General features: G+C 39.5%; 1 protein-coding gene across 2 annotated transcripts in view; it reads left to right on the top strand.

The window, feature by feature from the left end:
* LOC131689230 (syndecan) overlaps positions 1–22,693 on the top strand; it is a 114,346-nt gene extending 91,653 nt beyond the window's left edge. For both annotated transcript variants that reach the window (XM_058974178.1, XM_058974179.1), the window contains exon 5: positions 20,153–22,693. In XM_058974178.1, coding sequence (XP_058830161.1) covers positions 20,153–20,325 — 173 coding nt within the window. In that variant the 3' untranslated portion in view covers positions 20,326–22,693. The remainder of the gene's footprint in view (positions 1–20,152) is intronic.
* The last annotated feature ends 449 nt before the right edge of the window (positions 22,694–23,142 follow it).

Raw genomic sequence — 23,142 nt, 5'->3', positions numbered from 1 at the left:
TTGCTCCAAATTTGAAGCAAATCTGACAAGTCTAGCTACCGGACCAACGTGCCTTATGTTTGTATGAGATTTTTCGACAATTTACATGGAGAAACCCTACCAGCGCGCATTTCCGGCGATAAGTGGCACTGCATCGTATTATCATTGTAAGTGAAAATAAGAAAGATAATTTAATTGTCTACAACTGTATCGAAGACTGCTAGTCAATCCGGCTTTGTTATTGTTATTAAACTTTTAACGAATGGTTAGATTTAGCTGAATAGTATGTTCAGAAGAATTGTAGTACATGATATGAGTTATGTTTTGGATAGAAAATTTTAGTTTAACCTGTTACCGCATAGAGGGCACCAACACAGGAATCGAATCGGGGGTGGGCCGATAGGGGTTATTTTTTTCTTGTCACTAATGCACAGGTTTCAAATAACATCAATAGCATGATCTATGAGGCTTTAACAAAGCAAACAAGAGAGAGGAAAGAGTGGTTGCTTGTTTGGTGATGGTAGTCAGATTGCATAAAATTCAGTAAATATTTTCGAAGTCAAATGTGCTATTAAATGCTTCTGGAACTACTTCTTGTTAACTTGTCAAATTGAATGAATACAGCCATAGTTCTAGTCATTTGGTAAAACAGTTTTGATCGATGCTACCCATATAAAATACAATCATTTTTTAATGAACCATTTGGGCTAAAAACGTATATTAAATGATGTTTTATGTAAGATATGAAATAAGCGTTCTAAGCTAATCAAGACATTATTCGAAACATTGCTAAAAATACTTGTTAATCACCCTGTTCATTGGTGAATGTTTCCTTCCACTAAGTCTTTCAAAAAGTTTTGTTTTAAAATTTGAAGTAAATGTATTTTGTCATATCATGTAATCCAAAAATAAACTCAGCGTTCCAAAATTATTCGAACACATCTTATTTGGCTCGTTAAAATTCAATTCAGCTTTTCTTTCTACACGGTGTTTACACGATTTTTGCAATTAAGGTTTTATACCACGGTAGAGCATGCAAAAATAGGCATGTTTTTAAAAAAAATTCTTGCCACAATGAAGATATAAATTGAATGCTTTAAAATAGGATACATAATACTAATTATTAAGGGGGGGTAAGGGTTTCGGTGTTAAAAAATCAGTTTTTGCCAATTTTTTTTAGAAAGATGGGTGAAGGAATTGATCAAAACTTTTGTACATTATACTACATCATTTCAATAACATTTTGTAATTTTTTCATGCAAAAATATCTACAAGCGATTCGGTGGCGAAGCTTTTTGCGGAACGTGTCTGGAAAAACACGATTTGCGGTGTTAACTGCCATTCAAAAACTACTTGACCGATTTATTTCAAACTTTGCATACACATTCTATGTTAAAAATACCTAACCACTGAGTTTTCGGGACATTTTTTCAATTAAGGGGGCTTTCTACTCATAAAACGGCAGAACTTCTTTTGAAAAATAGCAATTCCGCCATTTTATTAGCAAAAACCCTGTTTTAATCCACATAGTGGCGCAATTGTTTCTTTCTCATTTGTCCAAACTACGATTCGATGGCTGATTATGTTCAACACAACGATGAAAATGTATATTACATATTCAGCACGATTTGCACATACATACAATGGATCGACAGCCAAGATCTTGAGATACTATGTGTCGATACTGAAACATCGCTTGAAACCAGCGGCGGATCAAGGAGAAAGATTCGGGGGGTCCGGACCCTGCCGAAAATTTTCAACTTGTTAAGAAATTTTAAACTAGGCCTGGATAGGTTGACGATTTTTTGAGTGATTGCATAACCTTTCTATACGAGAAAGGCAAAAATATGCCAAAGTTCAAAAACATTTTTTTCGAGATTTTATCAAACGTTTCATGCATCTTAAAGTCATTTGGCATCAAAAATGCAAATTCGATTTTGAAATTTTCCCTTACTCCCCCCTTTGTGAATTTTTCATTTCAGTTTATATGGCAATTTGCTGTGTGGTCGCACACTTCCACCCGTAACTCCGGAACCGGAAGTCCAATCAATAAAAGGGAAGGTTGTACTTTTCATTTGAGACTAAGTTTGTGCAAATCGGTCCAGCCATCTCTGAGAAACAGAGGTGACATTTTTTCCACGTACACACATACACACATAGACATTTTCCGATCTCGACGAACTGAGTCGAATGGCATATGACACTAGGCACTCCGGGCCGGACTTAGGTTGACGATTTTTAGAGTGATTGCATAACCTTTCTATATGAGAAAGGCAAAAACCCCTTAATTGAAAAATTATCTCAAAAACTCAACGTAGGTGTTAGGTATTTTTAACATAGAATGTGCATGCAAAATTTGAAATGAATCGGTCAAGTAGTTTTTGAATGGCAGTTAATACCGCAAATCGTGTTTTTCCAGAGACGTTCCACAAAAAGCTTCGTCACCGAGTCGCTTGTAGATATTTTTGCATGAAAAAATTACAGGATGTTATTGAAATGATGTTGTTTAATGTACACAAGTTTCGATCAGTTCGCTTCACCCAATTTTCCAAAAAAAATGACAAACCGGTTTTTTTTTACGCTGAGACCTTTACCCCCCTTAAGCATGAAAGATTAAGTCTTCAAGTGATTTCATCACAAGATGACGGCTGTGCAGAATTTTCTCGCCGACGAGTTTTTTTAGAAGGCATCTACGGCCAGAAATCTGTTTCGATACCTTAGAACGATAGCAAGCTTTTTTTCGATATTTCACCAAATGACGCACTTTTTAATAGAAACAGGCTGAAAATATTCTTAAAATCAACACAAAATATCTTATAAAAAAACTTTGAAACATATCATCCTACGTAAGTCGCTGGAGAAAATTATTTTGAATATGCTGTGAAAATTACAGAACGATCCAAAATCATTTATTCGAATTACATTTCCAATCAGTTCAAAATACACTGCTGGTCAATAAAATAGGTGTGAGATAAAAATACATGAAATTTTGAGTTTTCTCTAAAAATATTTTTATATTCAAATATTTTATAGTTAGGCACAGTCGTAAATCTGAAAAAGAACACTTTTATTTGTAAATTAAATGTTATGTTTTGTCGTAACTCTTTCTTCTCCATGAAATCCAAAAAAAGTACCTGGTCAATGAAATAGGTGTATTGTAATCTATTGTATTAAAATTTTTCAAATCCAATGATTTTAAGACTTCAACATTTTTAACAATTAGTAACCTGTGTAAGCTCCCTTATTCAACCAAATTTATTCCTTTTGTCTTGGCATTGAGTCGTTCAAACGCTGATAAATTTCCGTTGGTATAGGGTAGCATTCCTTTTAAGCTGCTTCCCACAAACGATCCTTATTTGTGAAATTTCGATCGAATAACTTCTTTTTAAGTACATTCCGTAAATTTTCTACGGGATTGATGACAGGAGATTGGCATGGTCCGAAATTATAGTCACTTTATTATCCCGAAATCATTCCTTTACATACTTCGATGTGTGTTTTTGGTCAATATCCTGCTGAATCTGTCATGTAAAGGCACGTTATCTTTGGCATAGAACTGCATGACATCCTTTAGGATGTCCATCCTTTAGCCTTGTATTCGAATCTTGCCATTATAGTGGCGTTGCGAAGAATAGGACCTGCACCATTCCATGAAAAGCAAGCCCCAAACCTCATTGTTCTCGCCTCCGTGCTATACCATATTTTGCGTGTGTCGCAGATCAAACTGTTTGCACTTTGGACGTTTAACGTTTCGATATGCATCGGAGGAAAACAGGTTTACCTTTGATTCGTCCCTCCGAAGGATATGTCGCCATTTTTTGATTCCTTCTGAACCAGGCCCATTAACACTGTTGAAAAGCTAAGTGCATTTTTCTTCAAAGGCTTTGGCTTCGAAATAATGGAACCTTCTTAGCAATTCTTTCTAGAAGATTGGAATTTTACAGCCTACAGCGAACTGTTCTCGGACCTACCACTTTTCCAATTTGTGCTGAATTAGTCTTGGATGACGCGAATGCATCAGATTTCGCTAAAATTGCAATACGATGGTCAGCTGCTGTAGATGTTTTCTTGGGTTTTTTGCGTGTTTCCTTTTTTCAAAGGTTTTAAGGCATTTGTAACGAAGTTTTCGGAACGCCGCAGTGTATTCGCGATTTATTTATACGTCTTATCTTCTTGAACAAAATTTCTTAGCAAAACTCGTTCCACTTGAGTACAGTGAGATGCTCGACCCATTCTATAACAAATCTTTGACTTATTCAACATTTAAATGCATTTATTAACACGCAGAATTCAAACTTCACCAAATAAAACGTATAATGGAATTATGTAAAATAATAACACGTTAATATATTTCATACACCTATTATATTGACCACACGAAAAAGCCTGCGGTAGTCTTGTTTTGCATATTGACAAAGATTGCAAATATAATCATCGCCAACAACCCACTAGTAACTTGACAGATCCCAAGGCTTCTGTGTGCGGTAGGTGTGATTGAGACTGCTGCAACTTGGTATGCGTAATTGAGAGAAAAACAAAATAATCTATCACACACCTATTTTATTGGCCAGCAGTGTAAGTGGTTTCGAAAAAACCGCAGTTAAAGTTTTCAGTTGCTCAGGCAGTACCTAAGAGTCATATAAAATTTGAACATATCTACTATTGTCGCCGTCCGTATCTTCAACTCCTTAAAGCACAATTCATGTCAAAAAAATAACTATTGGTATTTTTGGAAGGTATTACAAGATTTTTTACGTGATACTTATCCCCTGTGTAAAAAAACCTTAGTGTAATCATTTCATAATGAGATGTAAATCAATTCGTTTCAACAACGAAAATAAATTCAGGTTGTCCAAATTACCATTGAAAAATGTTCAATAAAATCATCGATTGTTTATCATCTTTCAATTAGTAGTTTTTCAATAAATCGTCGCGAAACATGGTTTAGGTCGATTTTCAATGATTTTGTCATTTTTCGGATTGACCGCCTATCCCCAGTGTGGCCGTAGTCCACTAGGAGGTTGATAACAGTCTATTGCACTGGTCCACAAAATCAAAAAAAAATGGTGCAGGGTTGTGATAGTAGTTTTTAGGGTAAATCAGGTGCGCTGAGTTCAAAAACGATAATAGATTTTGCCGCTGTGCTCCTGTTTTTGAGATTTCTCCATTAGTTTGTTTTTGTACAAGGCAGAGTTAAATTTTTTTTCTATACTTCGATTCTCTGAATACAAATTAAAAGTCATAAAGTAGTTTTATGATCACATTTTCAAATAACCTAAAAATATTTCATTTTGTAATAGTTATACTATATACAAAAATACGGAGTTCAAGAGTTAGAAAGAGACAGCGAATAGATTTGGACATACTCAATCTGAATATGAAGTCGTAATTTTGATACTTTTGGTCAACTTACATAACCTAACTCAATTATATGGTCAATAGCGTTTGCGAATGGAATTTCGAAAAGGGAATAAAAGCGACCAGTGATCACAGAATATATTTTATATTATATATCCATATCAACATTTGAATAGGGCTAATATGATTTGTAAACAAACTTTTGTTTTGCTGATTTCTCTTAATTTGTTATCATTTCAACACAGAAAACCAGGGGCGGATCCAGAAAAAAATTTCGGATGGGGTCCGAAATTTCGATTTTGAAATGTTCATTGTACATCGTGTAATATGTAATAACCTCATTTAATTAATATCAGTTTTGGTGATCGAATCTCGTTTGGCATGATCTTGAGTTTAGAAGGAATTTAAAATAAAAACTAATTTAAAATTTCGGAACAAGTTGAAAATATTCGGGGGGGTCCGGACCCCCAGGACCCTCCCCCTGGATCCGGCACTGCAGAAAACATTTGAAATTGATTCTACCAAGGGCAAAGATGTTGGTTCATGTGTATTTTTCATAAAACTCAACTCTGTAGCGGAAAAATGAGCGAAATAAGTTTGTTTACAAAAGTCTCATTAGCCCTTTTGAAGAATTACTATTGATATGAATTTTTTTATTATATCATAATGTCAAAATAAGAAATGAAGCACTTTTTTTGTTGGAGACGAACCACTGCGACCAGTATATTGATCTATTGTGGTATGCCTCTTTCTTAATCTAAGTCTACTATCTACTATGACACATCAGTATTGATCAGTGATTGTCGTTATTGAGATACACACTCTTCCCTGTTAGGCACGCCACTCCGTATGAAGTTTATTACCTGCTTGGGATTTACAGTCCAAATATCAAAATGCTCCAATGTTTCTTTACCGAGGACTCTTAGTTGCGTTGTATCAATGCACTGCATTCGCAGAGCAGATGTTTCACTTTCAGATCCGCAGACGCGGCATGTATCGTTCGTAAGCTTACCAATTTTCTTAAGATGATATTTACTTGGACAGTGTCCGGTAAGTAGTCCTGCCATGATGCATAGCTCTTTTTTGGTTAGTCTAAGCAACTCCAGGCTTTTTTCTCGTTGGGTGAGATAAATTTCTTTGATTGTCGTACTCCAGTTGTTTTTTTTTTTTTTATTCAAATCGTTTATTTGATAAGGCACGTTGCGTTAGCTTAAAGGTGCCAAATTTGTTTTGTTTTACATTTTAAATTGCTTAAAACTAGGGGATTACATATTGATTTTTTAAAAATGAAACTAATGCGATTTTATAGCTATCTTATATATCTACACAAGGGGATAATATTGTTTTCGTAAGATTAGGGGGGTCATTTAGTTTTTGTGGCAATATGGTTTGACATTTTTATCAGTGAGATTATTGGAGCAAATAATGTTTAATTAAGGGGGACAATTTTTTACGACTAACTTAAAACTAGGAATAACTAGAGGGCATGATTGAATTTTGTAAAGATTCGTAATTATAGTTATTTTTGTGGGTAGTAGAGTTGGGCAATTTCAATGAGATTATATAATATAATAGTTAAAACTAGAAGAGACAAGAAGAGCTAAATGCTTCGTGATGATATTGGGTGGGGGGGGGGGGGGGTAGGGGTGTTACTTCTGGGTATAAGAGTCAGGGGAGGGAGGGTAGACAAAGATGGCAGGGAGAGAAAATTATTTCAGTTTCAGGCATCGTGAGATCAACGGATGGATTACAAACTCGGGTGGCCTTCATCAGGGGAATCATGTACTGGGACGCCGGGTGGTCCTCCTCAAGATGGCAGGGGTTTTTCCAGACGATTTCGTAGTACGGCTCAGATGTGGATCGGCTACATTTCGAGTTAAGCGTGTTATGTTCGTGCCGTAGGTCCCGTGTTTGTTGGCTCATTCGATACAGATGGTTTGATACAGGTGGAAGAGCGTTCTGAGAATGATAAGGAGATAACAAGGGGCAGTTAGACTTGTATATTGATGGTTTTCACAAAGGTGTATATAAGGGACATATAGAGAACATCGCGGCTTGCCAGCACATCTCGAACCGGGACGTTGGTTGGTCTTCCTCGGGCCCGCAGGGTATCCATTAGCCGAGACCTAGCGGAACTGTACTCGGTGCACGCCCAGACAATGTGCTCGATGTCGTGATAGCCGTCGCCACAAGCGCAGATACCACTATCCACGAGCCCAATACGCCGGAGATGTGCATCCAGCGTGTAATGGTTTGCCATGAGTCGGGACATCACACGAATGAAGTCACGACCCACATCCATCCCCTTGAACCAAGGTTTCGTCGATACCTTTGGGATTATCGAATGTAGCCACCTTCCCAGCTCTCCACTGCTCCACGAAGTTTGCCAACTTTCGAGGGTTCTCTGATGAGTAATACTGAAAAATTCGCTGAAGCAAATTGGTCTTTCGTAAACGTCTCCTTCTAAGGCACCCACCTTAGCTAAGGAGTCTGCCTTCTCATTGCCCGGAATGGAGCAATGAGAAGGGACCCATACCAAGGTAATCTGGAAAGAGTTGTCAGATAAAGCACTCAGTAGCTCCCGTATTTTCCCCAAAAAATACGAGGAGTGCTTGCCTTGTTTCATCGAGCGAATAGCGTCAATGGAACTGAGGCTATCCGAAACGATGAAGTAATGGTCTGCGGGTAATGTTTCAATGACTCCAAGGGTATACTGAATGGCAGCTAGTTCTGCGGCGTAAACTGAAGCAGGGTCACTGAGTTTGTAGGAGGCGGTGAACTTTTGATTGAAAATACCGAAGCCAGTGGATCCTTCGAGGTTTGATTCGTCAGTATAGAACATCTTAGAACAGTCGACTTCTCGGAATTTATTATAAAAAATGTTTGGAACCACTTGTGGGCGTATGTGGTCCGGAATTCCACTAATCTCGTCTTTCATGGATGTGTCGAAGAAAACAGTAGATTCAGAAGTATTTATGAAATGCACACGGTTGGGATTGTAAGAAGAAGGGTTAATATTCTGCGCCATGTAGTCAAAGTACAGGGACATGAAACGGGTCTGAGAATTGAGCTCAACAAGCCTTTCGAAATTTTCAATCACGACCGGGTTCAAGATATCGCATCGAATGAGCAATCGATATGAGAGTTCCCAAAATCGATTTTTCAACGGGAGAACGCCCGACAGCACTTCGAGACTCATCGTATGGGTCGACTGCATGCACCCTAAGGCGATACGCAAACAACGATACTGAATTCTTTCGAGTTTGATGAAATGTATGTTCGCGGCGGAGCGAAAGCAGAAGCATCCGTATTCCATTACCGACAGTATCGTTGTTTGATACAACCTAATTAGGTCTCCTGGGTGGGCACCCCACCATGTTCCGGTTATTGTACGAAGAAAGTTGATCCTTTGCTGGCATTTCTGTTTCAGATACCGAATATGGCATCCCCAAGTACCTTTCGAGTCGAACCAGACCCCTAGATATTTTACTGTGAAGACCTGAGCGATAGTTTGACCCATTAATAGAAGCTGTAGTTGTGCTGGTTCACGCTTCCTTGAAAATACAACTAGCTCAGTTTTCTCCGTGGAGAATTCGATACCCAGCTTAATAGCCCAAGCAGACAAATTGTCCAGGGTATTCTGTAATGGTCCTTGTAGATCGACAGCTTTGGGTCCCGTAACAGACACCACGCCATCGTCTGCAAGTTGCCTTAACGTGCAGGAATTGTCAAGACATTCATCAATGTCGTTGACATAGAAATTGTATAAAAGGGGGCCTAGACATGAGCCCTGGGGAAGGCCCATGTAGCTAAATCGTGATGTCGATAAGTCACCATGCGAAAAATGCATGTGCTTTTCCGACAACAAGTTTAGTAAAAAGTTGTTTAAAGTCGCTGAAAGACCATGCTGGTGCAGCTCCTCTGAAAGAATGTTGATCGAAACTGAATCAAAAGCCCCCTTAATATCTAGGAACACTGATGCCATCTGCTCTTTGCTAGCATAGGCCATTTGAATTTCAGTTGAGAGCAACGCAAGACAATCGTTCGTCCCTTTGCCTTTGCGAAAGCCAAATTGTGTATCTGACAGTAAGCCATTTGCTTCGACCCAATTGTCGAGGCGGGATAGGATCATTTTCTCGAACAACTTCCGGATACAGGATAGCATTGCGATCGGACGGTACGAATTGTGGTCGGAGGCTGGTTTTCCTGGTTTTTGGATGGCGATGACCTTCACTTGTCTCCAATCGAGTGGGACAATGTTAGCCTCGAGAAACTTATTAAATAAGTTCAACAAGCGTCTCTTGGCAGAGTCAGGCAGATTCTTCAACAAGTTGAATTTGATTCTGTCTGGCCCCGGAGCTTTATTGTTACACGACAAGAGAGCAAGTGAGAACTCCACCATCGAAAAAGGTGTTTCGTTCGCGCTATCGTGAGGAGACGCGGCGCGGTAAATCTTCTGTGCCGGGGCGGAATCCGGACAAACCTTCTTGGCGAAATTGAATATCCAACGGTTTGAATATTCCACGCTCTCATTAGTACTGTTTCGATTTCGCATACGTCGGGCTGTTCCCCAAAGAGTGCTCATCGATGTTTCTCTCGTTAATCCGTCGACGAACCGGCGCCAATAACCGCGTTTTTTGGCTTTCATCAAACTCTTCATTCGCTTGTCTAATGTCGCGTACTGTCGAAAACTAGCGGGTAACCCGTCGTTCCGGAAGGTCTTAAACGCGGCGGCCTTCTCTGCGTACACGTCTGAGCACTCTTTATCCCACCAGGGATTGGGAGAACGTTTTTGTATGTTCGCGCCGGGTACTGGCCTAGTCTGAGCTTGATTCGCGCTGTCGAGAATCAAGCCAGCCGAAAAGCTGTACTCTTCCTCCGGAGGAAGTTCTTGGGTAGATTCGATGTTGTCGGATATCGCGGCAGCATAGCTCTTCCAATCGATATTTCGTGTGAGGTCATACGAAATATTGATTGATTTCAATGGCCTTGAACCGTTATTGATTGAGACTACAATCGGCAGATGGTCGCTGCCGTGGGGATCAGGAATTACCTTCCACGTGCAATTTAACCGCAGCGATGTTGAGCAAAGGGACAAGTCTAAGGCGCTCGGGCGCGCTGGAGGAGCAGGAATCCGTGTCATTTCACCCGTGTTTAAAATTGTCAAATTGAAGTTATCGCAAAGATCCTGAATTAAGGAAGACCGGTTATCATCATAGAGGCAACCCCATGCTGTACCGTGAGAGTTAAAGTCTCCTAAAACTAGTCGCGGTGCTGGCAGAGATTCTAAGATGTCTTGTAGCCGTCGGTGCCCAACCGCGGTGTTGGGGGGAATATATATGGAAGCTATGCAAAGGCTTTTGCCTTTGGTTGTTACTTGACAAGCGACAACTTCAATACCTGTTATCGAGGGAAGGTTAATTCTGTAGAAGGAATAGCACTTTTTGATCCCCAAAAGCACTCCTCCATAGGGGGTGTCTCGATCCAGGCGAATAATATTAAAGTCGTGGAAGTTGAGATCTATGTCGGAAGTTAACCAAGTTTCACATAATGCAAATGCATCACAACTCAAATTATTTATTAAAATTTTGAAGGAATCGATTTTCGGGATGATACTTCTGCAATTCCACTGTAGAACAGTGATCAAATCCGTGACCTCGTTCGATGAGTTAGCCATCGAAGGATACAATCGCTGAGAGGAGGGGCCATTTAGCAGTCAACTGCTTCAAAAATGTTCTTACTGTAGGGAGAAAAGCTAACATAAGACTTTTAATAGGATCAGTAATATTGAAAGTTTTTATTATCCAGTCCACTATGTCCGAGAGTTTTATAATTCCAGTGCTGTGATTACTCTCGAACTGAAACAAAGGAACACTTGGGATTTTTGATGTTCCTGGAAGTGCTGGGAACTCCTTCTCTGAGCTTAATCCTCCGAGACCAGGAGCTAATTGCTTCGGTTTGGTTGCAACACTTCCAATAGATGTCACTTTCGGAGCCCCCTCAAGGGACACCTTCTGGCCTTTACAAGGAACTTTACGAGAGGAAGTGTTCCTCCTCTTCCTATAAATTCTAGGCACCCTAGTAGATGTTCCCTCTTGTGGGTTACCAGCCTCGCCCTCGTCAGGAGGCAAGTGAGTATAGATGTTTGCTGAGGATGGTGGCGTAGCATTCTTTAACATTTCTGCGAAAGAATGTTTGGATCGTCCCGCAAGGGAACGTTTCAGTTTATCCCCGCGTAGTTTGTACGCGGGACATGCCGAGATATCATGCAGACTCTCCGCACAGTAAGGACACTTTTCGGCTTGCTTACTGCACGAATCATCCAGATGATTCTCCCCGCATTTTCCACAGCGGGCCTTATTACTACAATGGGTGGCTGTGTGACCCAATTGTTTACACTTTGTGCAATTCATGACCCGCGGCACAAACAGATGCACAGGCAGACGAACCTTGTGCAAGAGGACGAAATTTGGCAAAGCGGTACCAGCGAAGGTCACCCGATAAGAGTTTGATTGGGGGTACGTTTTTGAACCATCCCCCGCAACTACTACTGAGTGCAAACGTTTGCACTCAAGTATTTTAACTGGCTGAAGTAAGCGGTCTCTGAATCCCCGTACTTCAGCAGATCCTCGCACGTCAAACTCTCATCGGTTACGACGCCTTCGGATTGTACTCTTACAGCCGGAATATACACGTTATAATCCCGCGTAAAGTGCTCACAGCAAGCAATATCGTTTGCCTGCTTTGAGTTGGCTAGCAACACCCTTATCTTGTCCGAGCGGACCTTTGAAATTTCGGTCACAGCCGAGAACCGTTCCGTCAGGTCTCTAGAAATCTGAAGAAGATTCAGTGATTTAGTCTTGGGCCGAAAGAAGACCACAAATGGACCAGTTGAGAGTTCTGGATAGCATTTGGGCCGGGGGGGAGCCTTAGAAGTTGAACCCGATTCAACTTCCATTTGACCATCCGGAGAGGGAACCATAGAAAACGTCAACGCACGGGGTCAGCGCCCGCGCAGACGGAAGAAAGCAATAAATGTGTTACAAAAGACAAAAACCACTTAGCTTTAAACTGGTGTCCAACGACGAACCGATCCAGCTTATACAGCTGGCTATTGTTTAATCCTCACACGCGAACAAAAGACTGAGGACCGAACCGAACTGGCAAAATAACCTTGAATGCGGATTAAAACTATTCTTTATCGCCTCACACAGCACTACGGACTAGAAAAAACAACCTCTGACTCGATGGAGAGCTCGAAAACGAATGAGTACTCCAGTTGTTCTTTATATCTGTGATTTCCCATTTTGAGGGCACTCGGTGAGCCTCCACAGAATGGTTCTGGGCCGATAAAATTAGTGGAAGACCCTCTTATTGCTATATCATCGGCCTTTTCGTTCCCTGCAACGCCACTATGTCCTGTAACCCAGTATCAATTAACATGATTTTTCTCCGTCAGTTGTCGGAGTGCAAGAATGGGAGTGTACTAGTTTTGAACGACATGTAGGAACCCTTAATCCGTTGAGCGCAGCCTGACTATCTGAAAAAATGCAGATATTTGCGTACCGTTATTTTCTTTTCAGGCATACGTAAGTGCATTCTAGAATGACGTATATTTTTGCTTGAAACACTGTCGGCCAGTATCCCACGATTTGGATCATTCTTACTCTGTCTCCGTGAAGAAACATATTTCTCATTGAATCTATTCTGTTCCGGTGTGCTAGGCATAAAATACTAAATAAATACAATGTATAAATACCTGTTCGTATTTACTTCTTGAATGCACATCCCAAGAAATATGCAGGCAACAAACTCAAACGGTATCACAAATGAAACACCAAGAACTATTTAATGATTATATATGGAATCGAGATTAAATGTCAAAAAATCTAATGCGTCTGAATTTTACCGATGGTAAATTCTGTTCTATTTTGTTCCTTAGGATTTTGTACGTTCAACCAGGTGCTTTAAATAAAATTTGATTGAAAAATATTAGGTATATATGCACGAGAAAATGATTAAATTTAATCTAAATGACGACCCCAACTTCTCGTATTCTGACAAAGGTCACAAAAGCTCCGTTCGATTTTTGAGACTTTTTCACATTTGAAAAACAGCAAAATATGTGACGGCGCCGGGTGTTGAGTGGTAAGTGTGACCGCCACTCATTCCAGTTGGCCTGGGTTCAATTCCAGCCGAGGTCGTTGAGATTTTTCTGAGGTGGAAACCTCTCTGGTGTCGGTAAAGAAGAAGTATATCCAACTTCTATACTCTTACTAACAAAATATCCTCCTCCCGTGATTTTTATTTATTTAATTATTACTTCGTCTTTGGCGAATTCTGCCATACAGACTGTTAGGGATCATCCATAAATGACGTAGCATGATATGGGGGAGGGGGGAGTTTTGTATTTTGTGATGATGTGTGACGACAGGGGGGTAGGGGGTCATGTCATGCTACGTAGCTTTTTTAAAGGGGAATAGAATAGAATTTTTAAAAAATTTACGGGGAAAAGGGGGGGGGGGCAGAGTTACCGTCAAGCTACGTAATTACCAGGGGGGGAGTATTTAGAGGTTTGTGACGAAATGCTACGATGGGGGAGGGGGGTGTTAAAAATCACTCAAAAAATGCTACGTCATTTATGGATCATCCCTTACTTATCGCCACCAATGTAAAATATACGATCCGAAAAACGGTGCACTATAACTTGTATAAGCGAATGGCCACCTAATACGTTTTGTAAATCGATCACAATTTTCCACGAAAAATCGATAGCAGTTCAGTAGACAAACGACCGATCGGAAGCAATACACATAGGCAATATGAATTAATTTTATTAGTAAATCTGATTACGAGTCGCTTCCGATCAACTTGCAGGAATGAGTCTTGTGAAGTGCGCAGTAGTATATACGCCTCTAGCAAAAGCAAGTATCGGACTAACCATTCCTTCCCTTTCCTTCCGCGATCTACGTTCGGGCCTGGCCGACACCGGTATTGATCAAAAACACTTTAGGATTACCAGCGCATTGAAAGATACTTCGCTACTCCCAAGCATAATTATCTACTTATTCTCTGTGCAACTTTAGCTAGTCCAGATCGATAACGGAGTAGCAGCCAGGGGTGGTCGCACAAGCTCAAGCTCAAGCTCGAAAAACAGCAAAATATGTGTGATTTTCAGAATAGATCAGAATGGTTGTTAAGAATAAGAATTTTTTTTGGACAAAATGTCCTAAAACTCAAGATTCTTCTATTTTTTGGGAAACGAAGGTTCTTACAATAAAATACAACGATTTTTTTCTTTAAAAGATGTATAAATTACAATTTCCCAAGTGCTACTTCAAAAGTTAAAGCATTTAATATATTTTTTCTCATATTTACCCATAGTGGCAATTTCAAAATCTCAAAAGCCAAATGTCTAAATTCGCTTTGAGGAGAAATTCTGGAGAAGTCATTTTTACCCAAGCACGGTACATAGCAGTCAATGAAAGAGATTTTTTTTCTTTTGTTTTCTATTAATGATAGTGCTGGGCGACTAACGGTTCGTCTGGAATTTCCCCCCAAAAGTGAATTGTGACAGTTGGCTTTTTAACAACCCCCCCCCCTGTTTGTCGAGAAACGATATAAAGTTTGCCATTTGGAATTTGTTACGATGTGAAGGGGGGGGGGGGCTTTGAGATCACAGAAAATATTGCAATTCCCTACTCATTAATTACTGCCGTTGTCAAATTAGAGCACTAGAGCATTTTAGTGAACAACACAAAATTGGTCATTATTCAACCCAATGCTAAATCGTTACCCTCCCGGGTTTTAACACATATTTTACACAGCTCATACAAACGATAATATGTGGTCAGTTGTCAGTTCAACCAAACTCAGCCTGAATTGATAGGTTTTATCAGTTTTCAGTAATATTGCTAGACAACGAAGATTTATCAAAACATTAAATTTTATCGTTACCTGAAACTGTTCCTGGCAGCACGGCTCCAGCGGAATTCAATCAGACTAAATGCAATAGCTTCAGTTCTACTGATAATACTAATGACTGTTATTGCTCAAATGAAGCGTAATAACCCCAGTTATCAACCTGACTAGTTATGGTATTTAAAAATGTTGTTTATAAACCACATGAATTAATTTAATTTAATTTTTACATATTACGCTCGAACTGAACGTTATTGTTATTGGTATTATTTATTTAGAGTTTAGCCTGGAGGGTCATTCGCCTACATCTCAAAGATTCAATTTAATTTGCAATTCATGAGAGATAAAGTAATAATTAACGAATATTATTGTTGTCGTCTATCCGCTTTTCACTTCTAGTGTTAAATTTCTTTCTTGATGGTGAGCAATGGTCAGCTTTATCCTCTGCTGCTTGCGGATTATTCCTTCTGCCTTCTAACTCGCTCGTGTTTGCATCCATGTCGTCAGCGAAAGAGCTTTGATTTTCGTTATTAGATGTTCGGTGCTTTTTATGTTTTCGTGTGACTCTGGTACAGCCGTCTTCATTTTTGTTTATTACATCTCTCGCTGTGTTATTTATTGTTTTGGGGATACCGTGGAATATCGTTTGTTTGGCATTTGTTTTTTGACTGGCTGTCTGTGGCGTATCAGCAGATGTCGAAGTTTAAACAAGAAACATTTGAAGTTTTATAGCACGCTACAAGCGCAATCTATGTTTTATAAGTGGCTCCAAACCTACCATAACACCTGAATTGTTACGAGGGTTGTTTGTTAGTAATTGGTTGCATTAGACGAATTTTCTTTGGTCGTTTCTAGCTTACCGTTATGTGCCCTTTTTTGCAGAGCTGCCTCGTCGGTGTCCGTCCAGTGTATGTGCATAACGTTGTTTGGATGTAGTTAACATCTTGAGATGATCTTCCATTGAAGGTCAAGTAAAGGATCATCCATAAATGACGTAGCATTATATGGGGGAGGGGGGAGTATTCTATTTTGTGATGATGTTGGACGACAGGGGGGTAGGGGGTATATATGACTGTCATGCTACGTAGCTTTTTAAAGGGGAATAACCAACATCGGTTTTTATTTTTTTTTTTAATTCTACGGAGGCAAGGGGGGGGGGAGAATTACCGTTAAGCTACGTAATTACCAGGGGGTATTTAGAGGTTTGTGACGAAATGCTACGATGGGGGAGGGGGTGTTAAAAATCACTCAAAAAATGCTACGTCATTTATGGATCGTCCCTAAGAAGGTATAGGTTGGTTCAGCCGCATGCGCACCATTGGAACGCCGTTGAGAATGCCAGGGAAAAAGTTTCTCCAAGTCAAGCATGGGAAAATTCGTTCACTCACGCGACGGTGTTTCACCGCGGATCACAAAATAGCCAAGCTTTAATACGCACTAGTAAGAAAATTACAAAGCGAATGGGGCAAAAAAGTCATCTGAATCTAAAAACTAAAAAAGTTTTCTTTGGAACGTCTTATACATCCATTGAGAAATTGATTTACATGATACCGCCGTTTTTGCTTGAAGCGAAACTGTCAGATCTAACCCCAGCTGATGTCAAAATGTATGCACTGACATTGGTTTCGGGTTAAAGCAAAAACGGAAGCAAATGGTTCGTGGGCGGAATCAACACCCGTTGTGAACCCGTCCACCTTCGAAATGAGAAACATTTCACGTTAACACCTTCTCTGTCTTCATTTGATTTCTTGTCAAATTGTAGAAAAACATTGTACGGAGCTTACCGCACACGAGTACTACTGCTTTGATCTGATCCCTAAAAAACAGCGAGCGATGCTTTCCGTATTGCGATTGTACGTTCTGTACAAAAGCAATCGATTTGCTTGTGCAAACACTGCTTCAGCTTTGCCATGCGTACGATAGCAACAGCAGGTTGCTATGCTTTGTTGTTCGCGGTGCCAGATCGTGTAGGCGAATTTCCGTTAGATCATTGTTTATATACACGGGGATCTTGGTTTTGACATTTTCGTTTTTGATGTCGTATTGCATGTTGTTCTTCGCTACGAAGCTTCTCGGCTAAGGAGTTGAACGTTATTAGTACTACATGCCTCGTATGATGTAGCTGTATGCATCACACTTCTGTAAGCACAAATTGTATTTTCACCTTGATCAACTATTTCACCTCGTGCACTATAGGACAGGTGTTCTCCCGTAATGGGTAAAATTTATTTTGTGATTCACGCATTATACTTGCAGTTGGGAACAACGGGACTTTACTGTGTCTATAAATTACACGTACACGTTAGAGCGGCTTGAATTCTTTGTATGTTGTTCGCATGCGGTGCACTTTTTGTCTTCTGATCTGTACGAAATGAGGACGAAGAGTCAGATGGACATTTGTTCTCTGTGGACTCGGCCTCTGTGCCATCACAATTCAATGTATTTTTGGTACTCAGCGTAGTTTGTTTTTTTTTTTTTTTAATTTTATCAAATGAATAAGGATGTTTCTAACAATCCTCAGTTTTGATATATCTACTTCTTGTACATATGACTAGCAGCTAGAAGCTGGACACAAACCACTTATATTGTATGGAACAGTTCACAGAAGCGAAATATATGAATATATGAATTATGTTCCAAATTTTATGAAATAGTTCACATTAAAACCATATAAAGACCATTTGCAGAGTTGCATAAAAGTGAAAATAATTAGGAATATCTTAGAAATTTGTGAATTTATTCAAAACCACGTTCACGGATTCATTCACCGAGATTGCGGGACTATTCTAGAAGTTCAATACTAAGAATTAATCGGATAAAAAAGACACCAGACCACTACACCAGACGTCCCCTTAATATACATGATTTTTAATCACGTTCCGGTTCTCGTTACGAAAAAATGGGTAGGTAATGTCAGAGACATAACCGAAGTGAAGTAGAATACACTTAGGCTGATCTTCTGCATTAAAAGCCAGCTATTTCAATATTTGTTATGATGTATTGTGCCCCGCTGTTGTGGTGCATTTTACCCCTGCACAGGTGCGTTTTGCCCTGCCCATTTTTCAAAGAGCAATTTATAATGATTTTGAGAAATTGAATATTTTTCATGTCCCTGAATATTTTGCACAACGATTGTGATTTCAGAGTAAAATGTTGGCTAAATGATATCATTAATTAAATTCTCCCAATTGATGGTCTATAGCTAAGTTATGATTATATTTTCTTAGGGGTGTATTTTACCCCATCTACCTCTACATACGCTTGCATTACATGCACATAAATTACTCGCGACGCGTTTGTGCAAATGGAATCTTGGTCATACCTCGAAAATTTCAAAGTGTACCCGAGACACATACATGGCAAAATTCAAATGTTGGGTTTGTTCCATAGTTTCGAGTGGGTAATTACCAACTCGATTATTTTCAAGTTGATAGTACTACCTTTACTACTCACATTACCCACCGGCCCTGATTATTGAATATTTCATTACACATATGTGTAGTGGGATCAAAATGCATTCGTCTTGCTGAATATTTTTAGAAATAGGCCATTTTAAAGTATGGCATGTACAAATAAAGTAAATTAAGGGCCAAATCGGATAACAAATAGTTTATGGACTTACTGTAAATTGTACTTACTCTACAGTTAAGAGCCAGCAGAAGGGCATTTGCGTGTGAAATGTCAGCATTAGAGAGTTAAGGCGAATGCCCTATACATAATATGTTCAAACTTTCACAAGTAGGTTTCTTAGCATGAAGTTTTCGCAATAACGCTGCAATTGCCACGTATGACTATAACCTACAACGAATGTAGTGCCAGGCAGCGATGCCACATGTTTTTATGAAATTTCTGTAGAAGAATAATTAAAATGTCTGTAAATGTCTCTAGATGGTTGTGTAAATCCTAGTTACACTAGAATATTAATTCAAAAATAGTTTGAAATTAGAATACTATTAATGAAGGAATCACTCGTAGTCGAATACAGTTATTCTAGTACAATTTTGCTAAACACTATTACTCTTTCAAAAGTCTGTTGATCAAATCAACGGCAGAAACATATTATATCAGTATCCAATAAGCCAACATCATCTCCTTCACACAACACAACAACCAAAGCTATTAAAATCGTCATCAATCGTACTACCGCTTACCAAAAGAAAATTAAGCAAATGATGAATTTATTTGAGCCCGCCACGCATAATTTAAAGAGCAAGAGAGCGGGGTCTTTCGCACTCAACCACCCCTTCGCACGTGCACACTTGCAATCCGCATATTGAACTCCGAAAAAAGAGCGTTCTGCTTTTTCTGCGATGTGCGCTGATCATTGTATGCACGCCACGCCTGTGCATCATTGGGTGGAATGATGACTGGCGGCTGTCATTGAATATATTCCAACCGAAGAGTTTGAGCTGACACAAAACGTAGCAGCTACTACGAGGTCAGAAAGCAAACTGACGAATTTTCTCTTACGTGCCGTTTTTATACCTGGCGAAGTTCATTTGATAAAAATGAGGCAGTCCTAACGACGCTCACTGCTTGGTTGAATTGTACGGACCAATCAGCGCAGATAATTACCACCTTTACAAATTACAGTATTTTCGTTATCTATAATAGACGTACATTTTACGGGATCAAATACAATATACGTGCACATATTTCCGATCAGATAGTGCAAAAATATAGCGATTTCGATCAGTACAACGGAAGTTAGTCGCGTTTGAACACTGGGAAAATATCTCAGCAGAAATTTTTGAAAAGGGACCCCCATATTGAAACGTTAGAAGTATGTATTCTACTTCAAAAATTAATCTAAGTTCATGTCACTATGTTCACATAAATACTTTCTATCTGCGTCGAACCACTTTTAATTGTTTCTTTCCCCATTCCATTGCAGCTGTGATCGGAGGTGCGGTAGTCGGTCTCCTCTGTGCCATCCTAGTCGTCATGTTCATCGTCTACCGGATGCGGAAAAAGGACGAAGGCAGCTACGCGCTGGATGAACCGAAACGGTCGCCCACGGCCAACACCTACGCGAAGAACGCCAACAATCGGGAGTTCTACGCCTGAGACTACTCGATCGACTCCAGTGATGGTGATTTGTAAGCAGCAAAAAGCAGCGTTTACGTAGTAGCAAACAAAAAAGTAGCAGCGAGTAGAAAGTGAGAGCAAACACACATCAGCCGGAAGGGAAAGGAAGGTTTGTTGTAACTGATCTGTGACTCCATTTCTCGTTTTCCGCAGAAAAGAATTGATAAGTACATACGTAGGAGGTAACGGAAGCCAATGCATTGACGGGACTCGCTCGTGAACAACCGCGCGTTCGCTCGCTCGCGTGCTTCGATTTTTTTGTGCTCGCGTGCTCAGTCACTCAACTGTAGAGTCGTGTAGAAAGTTCTCCTGGGTTCCGAACAACGCGATGGAATCGTTTCTAGGGTATACAAGCAAATTTAAATTGCTGATAAACACTACAAAAAATACAAAATTTTACTAACAAAACAACCAGATGATGAAGGATCGAACAGTTATGATAGCCGCCAGGAGATTGATTTTGGTTCCGTTTTGTGCGAGAACGCAGAATGCGACGTGCGGAGCACGTTCCAAGTTTTTTTTTCTTCGGAATACGCGCCAATTGAGTGTTGTGCGTAGGACGGGAAAGAGAACCGCTTTATAAACAATCCTGGCGCTTCGTTTAATTTTTTATTTTACCGTTTACTTTTACAAGCATTTTTTTTTACATTTGATAATAGTAGAAAGAATCTTTGGGTAACGAAAGCATAACCGGAAACTGTGTAGCAAGCGACCGTGCGGCGGAATGGCGATGGCAGCGCGTGCGGTCGTACGAAAACAGAGCAGCATTTATTGATGGCAGGCGTTAGATTACACTCACTCGTACACAGGCAAAGTTTAGCGTGTAAGGAAAAGGCTAAAAGTTTATAGAGTATAGATGTTACATATTTATAAAGGCATGCTATTGAAATGGAGAAAGAGCAAATAAAGTTTTTATTTTTTTTTATTACATTAGGCAGTCTTCGTTTTTAGTTCATGTCAAGGAAACTATTCTTTTCGAGTGGAAACTATGCATAATTATATACTACAAACTAATGAGCAAAAGATGATTAATACTTTATTGTTAAAGTATGGTAATGCAAAACGTAAAACAAGCAAAAACTTTGTATAGGACAAAACATATAACTATTATTTATACAATTACTTATAAACTTTTTTAAAAAATCAAAAAAAAAAACAATAATCAGTAACGAAAAGGTTTAGTTAAAATTAAATCTATAGCAATAAACAAACATTTGACGGATGTTGTGTTGCAAAAGTTACGCGAAGGTGACACACAAACACTGTACGGTTGCGGTCCAGAGGTTCAAACCCAAATTTTAAACAATGACAGAGTGAATTGATTTTCTCTCGGCTCGGGTAAAGTGCAAAACTACAAAACAGAGACAGGCATTTTTAACCGTTATTTTTCGAAACGTTTGACTCACTTCTCTCGGCAGAGTGGACTGTTTAGTTTTATTTTCATACTCAAACGAAAGAAGAACGTCAATGTGTGTTGATTTGTCACGCTGGTGAATTGAGACAGATCGTGCTGTCGAACCTAGGCAAGAGAGGCAGTTTGCCGACGTCTGCAGATTATTAAGTGCAACGCTAGTAGTTAGGAGATTTCTGCCGGTCTTTTTAAACGCCCGGATGGGGCTAGAAAATTTCTATTGTTGGATGAATTTGGCAAACGGAACTATCAGGTGAACAAATTCGAGAAAATCTTTCGCTGTGTGCTGTCGTCCATTTCGATGGACCTCCGAGTGATTAGTGGGAATTCGATTGGGAAAATAAAAACTCGAGAGAAATAACAATTGAAGGAAATATCATATACAGCTAGCTTTTAACATTATAAACTGGGCTACTACAAAAATACACGCATATGTAAAAACACTGAAAAAGATTTGCTATTATAATTATGATTGTAATTAGCATAGTTATAACTAAGCTGGTGTGACGTCAAGTGTATTGAGTGTAGTTGTGTGCATTACACGTGTGCTGACGTTACAGCAGCCTCACTAAGTATTACGACCATCCTACCATCGACCAGAGAACTATATTTTTACACGTTGATTTTCCTGAACCGTTAAATTCCTAGAACAAGCCCAAAAAGAAAATGAATGTCCGATGAACCAATCCTCACCCAGCTGGTTTCCGTTGATTTGCGACCGCGTTATTCAGATAATCGATAATGTATCTTCTATTGTAACATAAATGCAACACGGAAGAGAGAAAAATAAGCCAATCACCACCAGACTAAACCGTTTTGGATGTAGGAACAAGAAAATACAACAAACGTATAAACAATCGGATTAATCTCTCCTTTTATATTCAGTCGCGTTTAAACACAACACCGATAATTTCCACCCTTACACTGAAAACAGTGGGTGGACAAAAAGAACCAGTTTACGCTACAGGTAAAAATGGAAAAAAAATGTGAGGGTGCCCTCGCTTTGACAACATGTCGCGGTTTTTTTCTAAATCAAAATATACGAATTAGATGTGTCCCAGAATCAACAGTTCGGGTCGTTTGTCTAAGTATAAAATCCAATTGTTAGGTACCTTTTTTCATTTTTTAATATCGAGGCTAAACCGAGGTTATTTGTAATTTACATAACCATATTCACGATACTTGACCAAACGACCTTTCGACTAAACGTACATCTTCGGCTTGAAAAAAAATCCCAAACCCCCCTGAACACGGCTAGCCACAACAGTATGCAGCTGGCCGAATCGTTTGAGTAAGTAGACGGTGAAATAATTCGTAACGAAAACCAGTGATCAGTGTTTTAATAAACTCATTCGTTATTGTAGGAGAAAAAAATGATAAACCAA

This window comes from Topomyia yanbarensis, chromosome 3 (genome assembly GCF_030247195.1).
Source record: "Topomyia yanbarensis strain Yona2022 chromosome 3, ASM3024719v1, whole genome shotgun sequence".
NCBI classification, from domain to species: domain Eukaryota; kingdom Metazoa; phylum Arthropoda; class Insecta; order Diptera; family Culicidae; genus Topomyia; species Topomyia yanbarensis.
The sequence above is the reverse complement of the archived record's forward strand: the minus strand, read 5'-3'. Positions and strand labels throughout refer to the sequence as shown.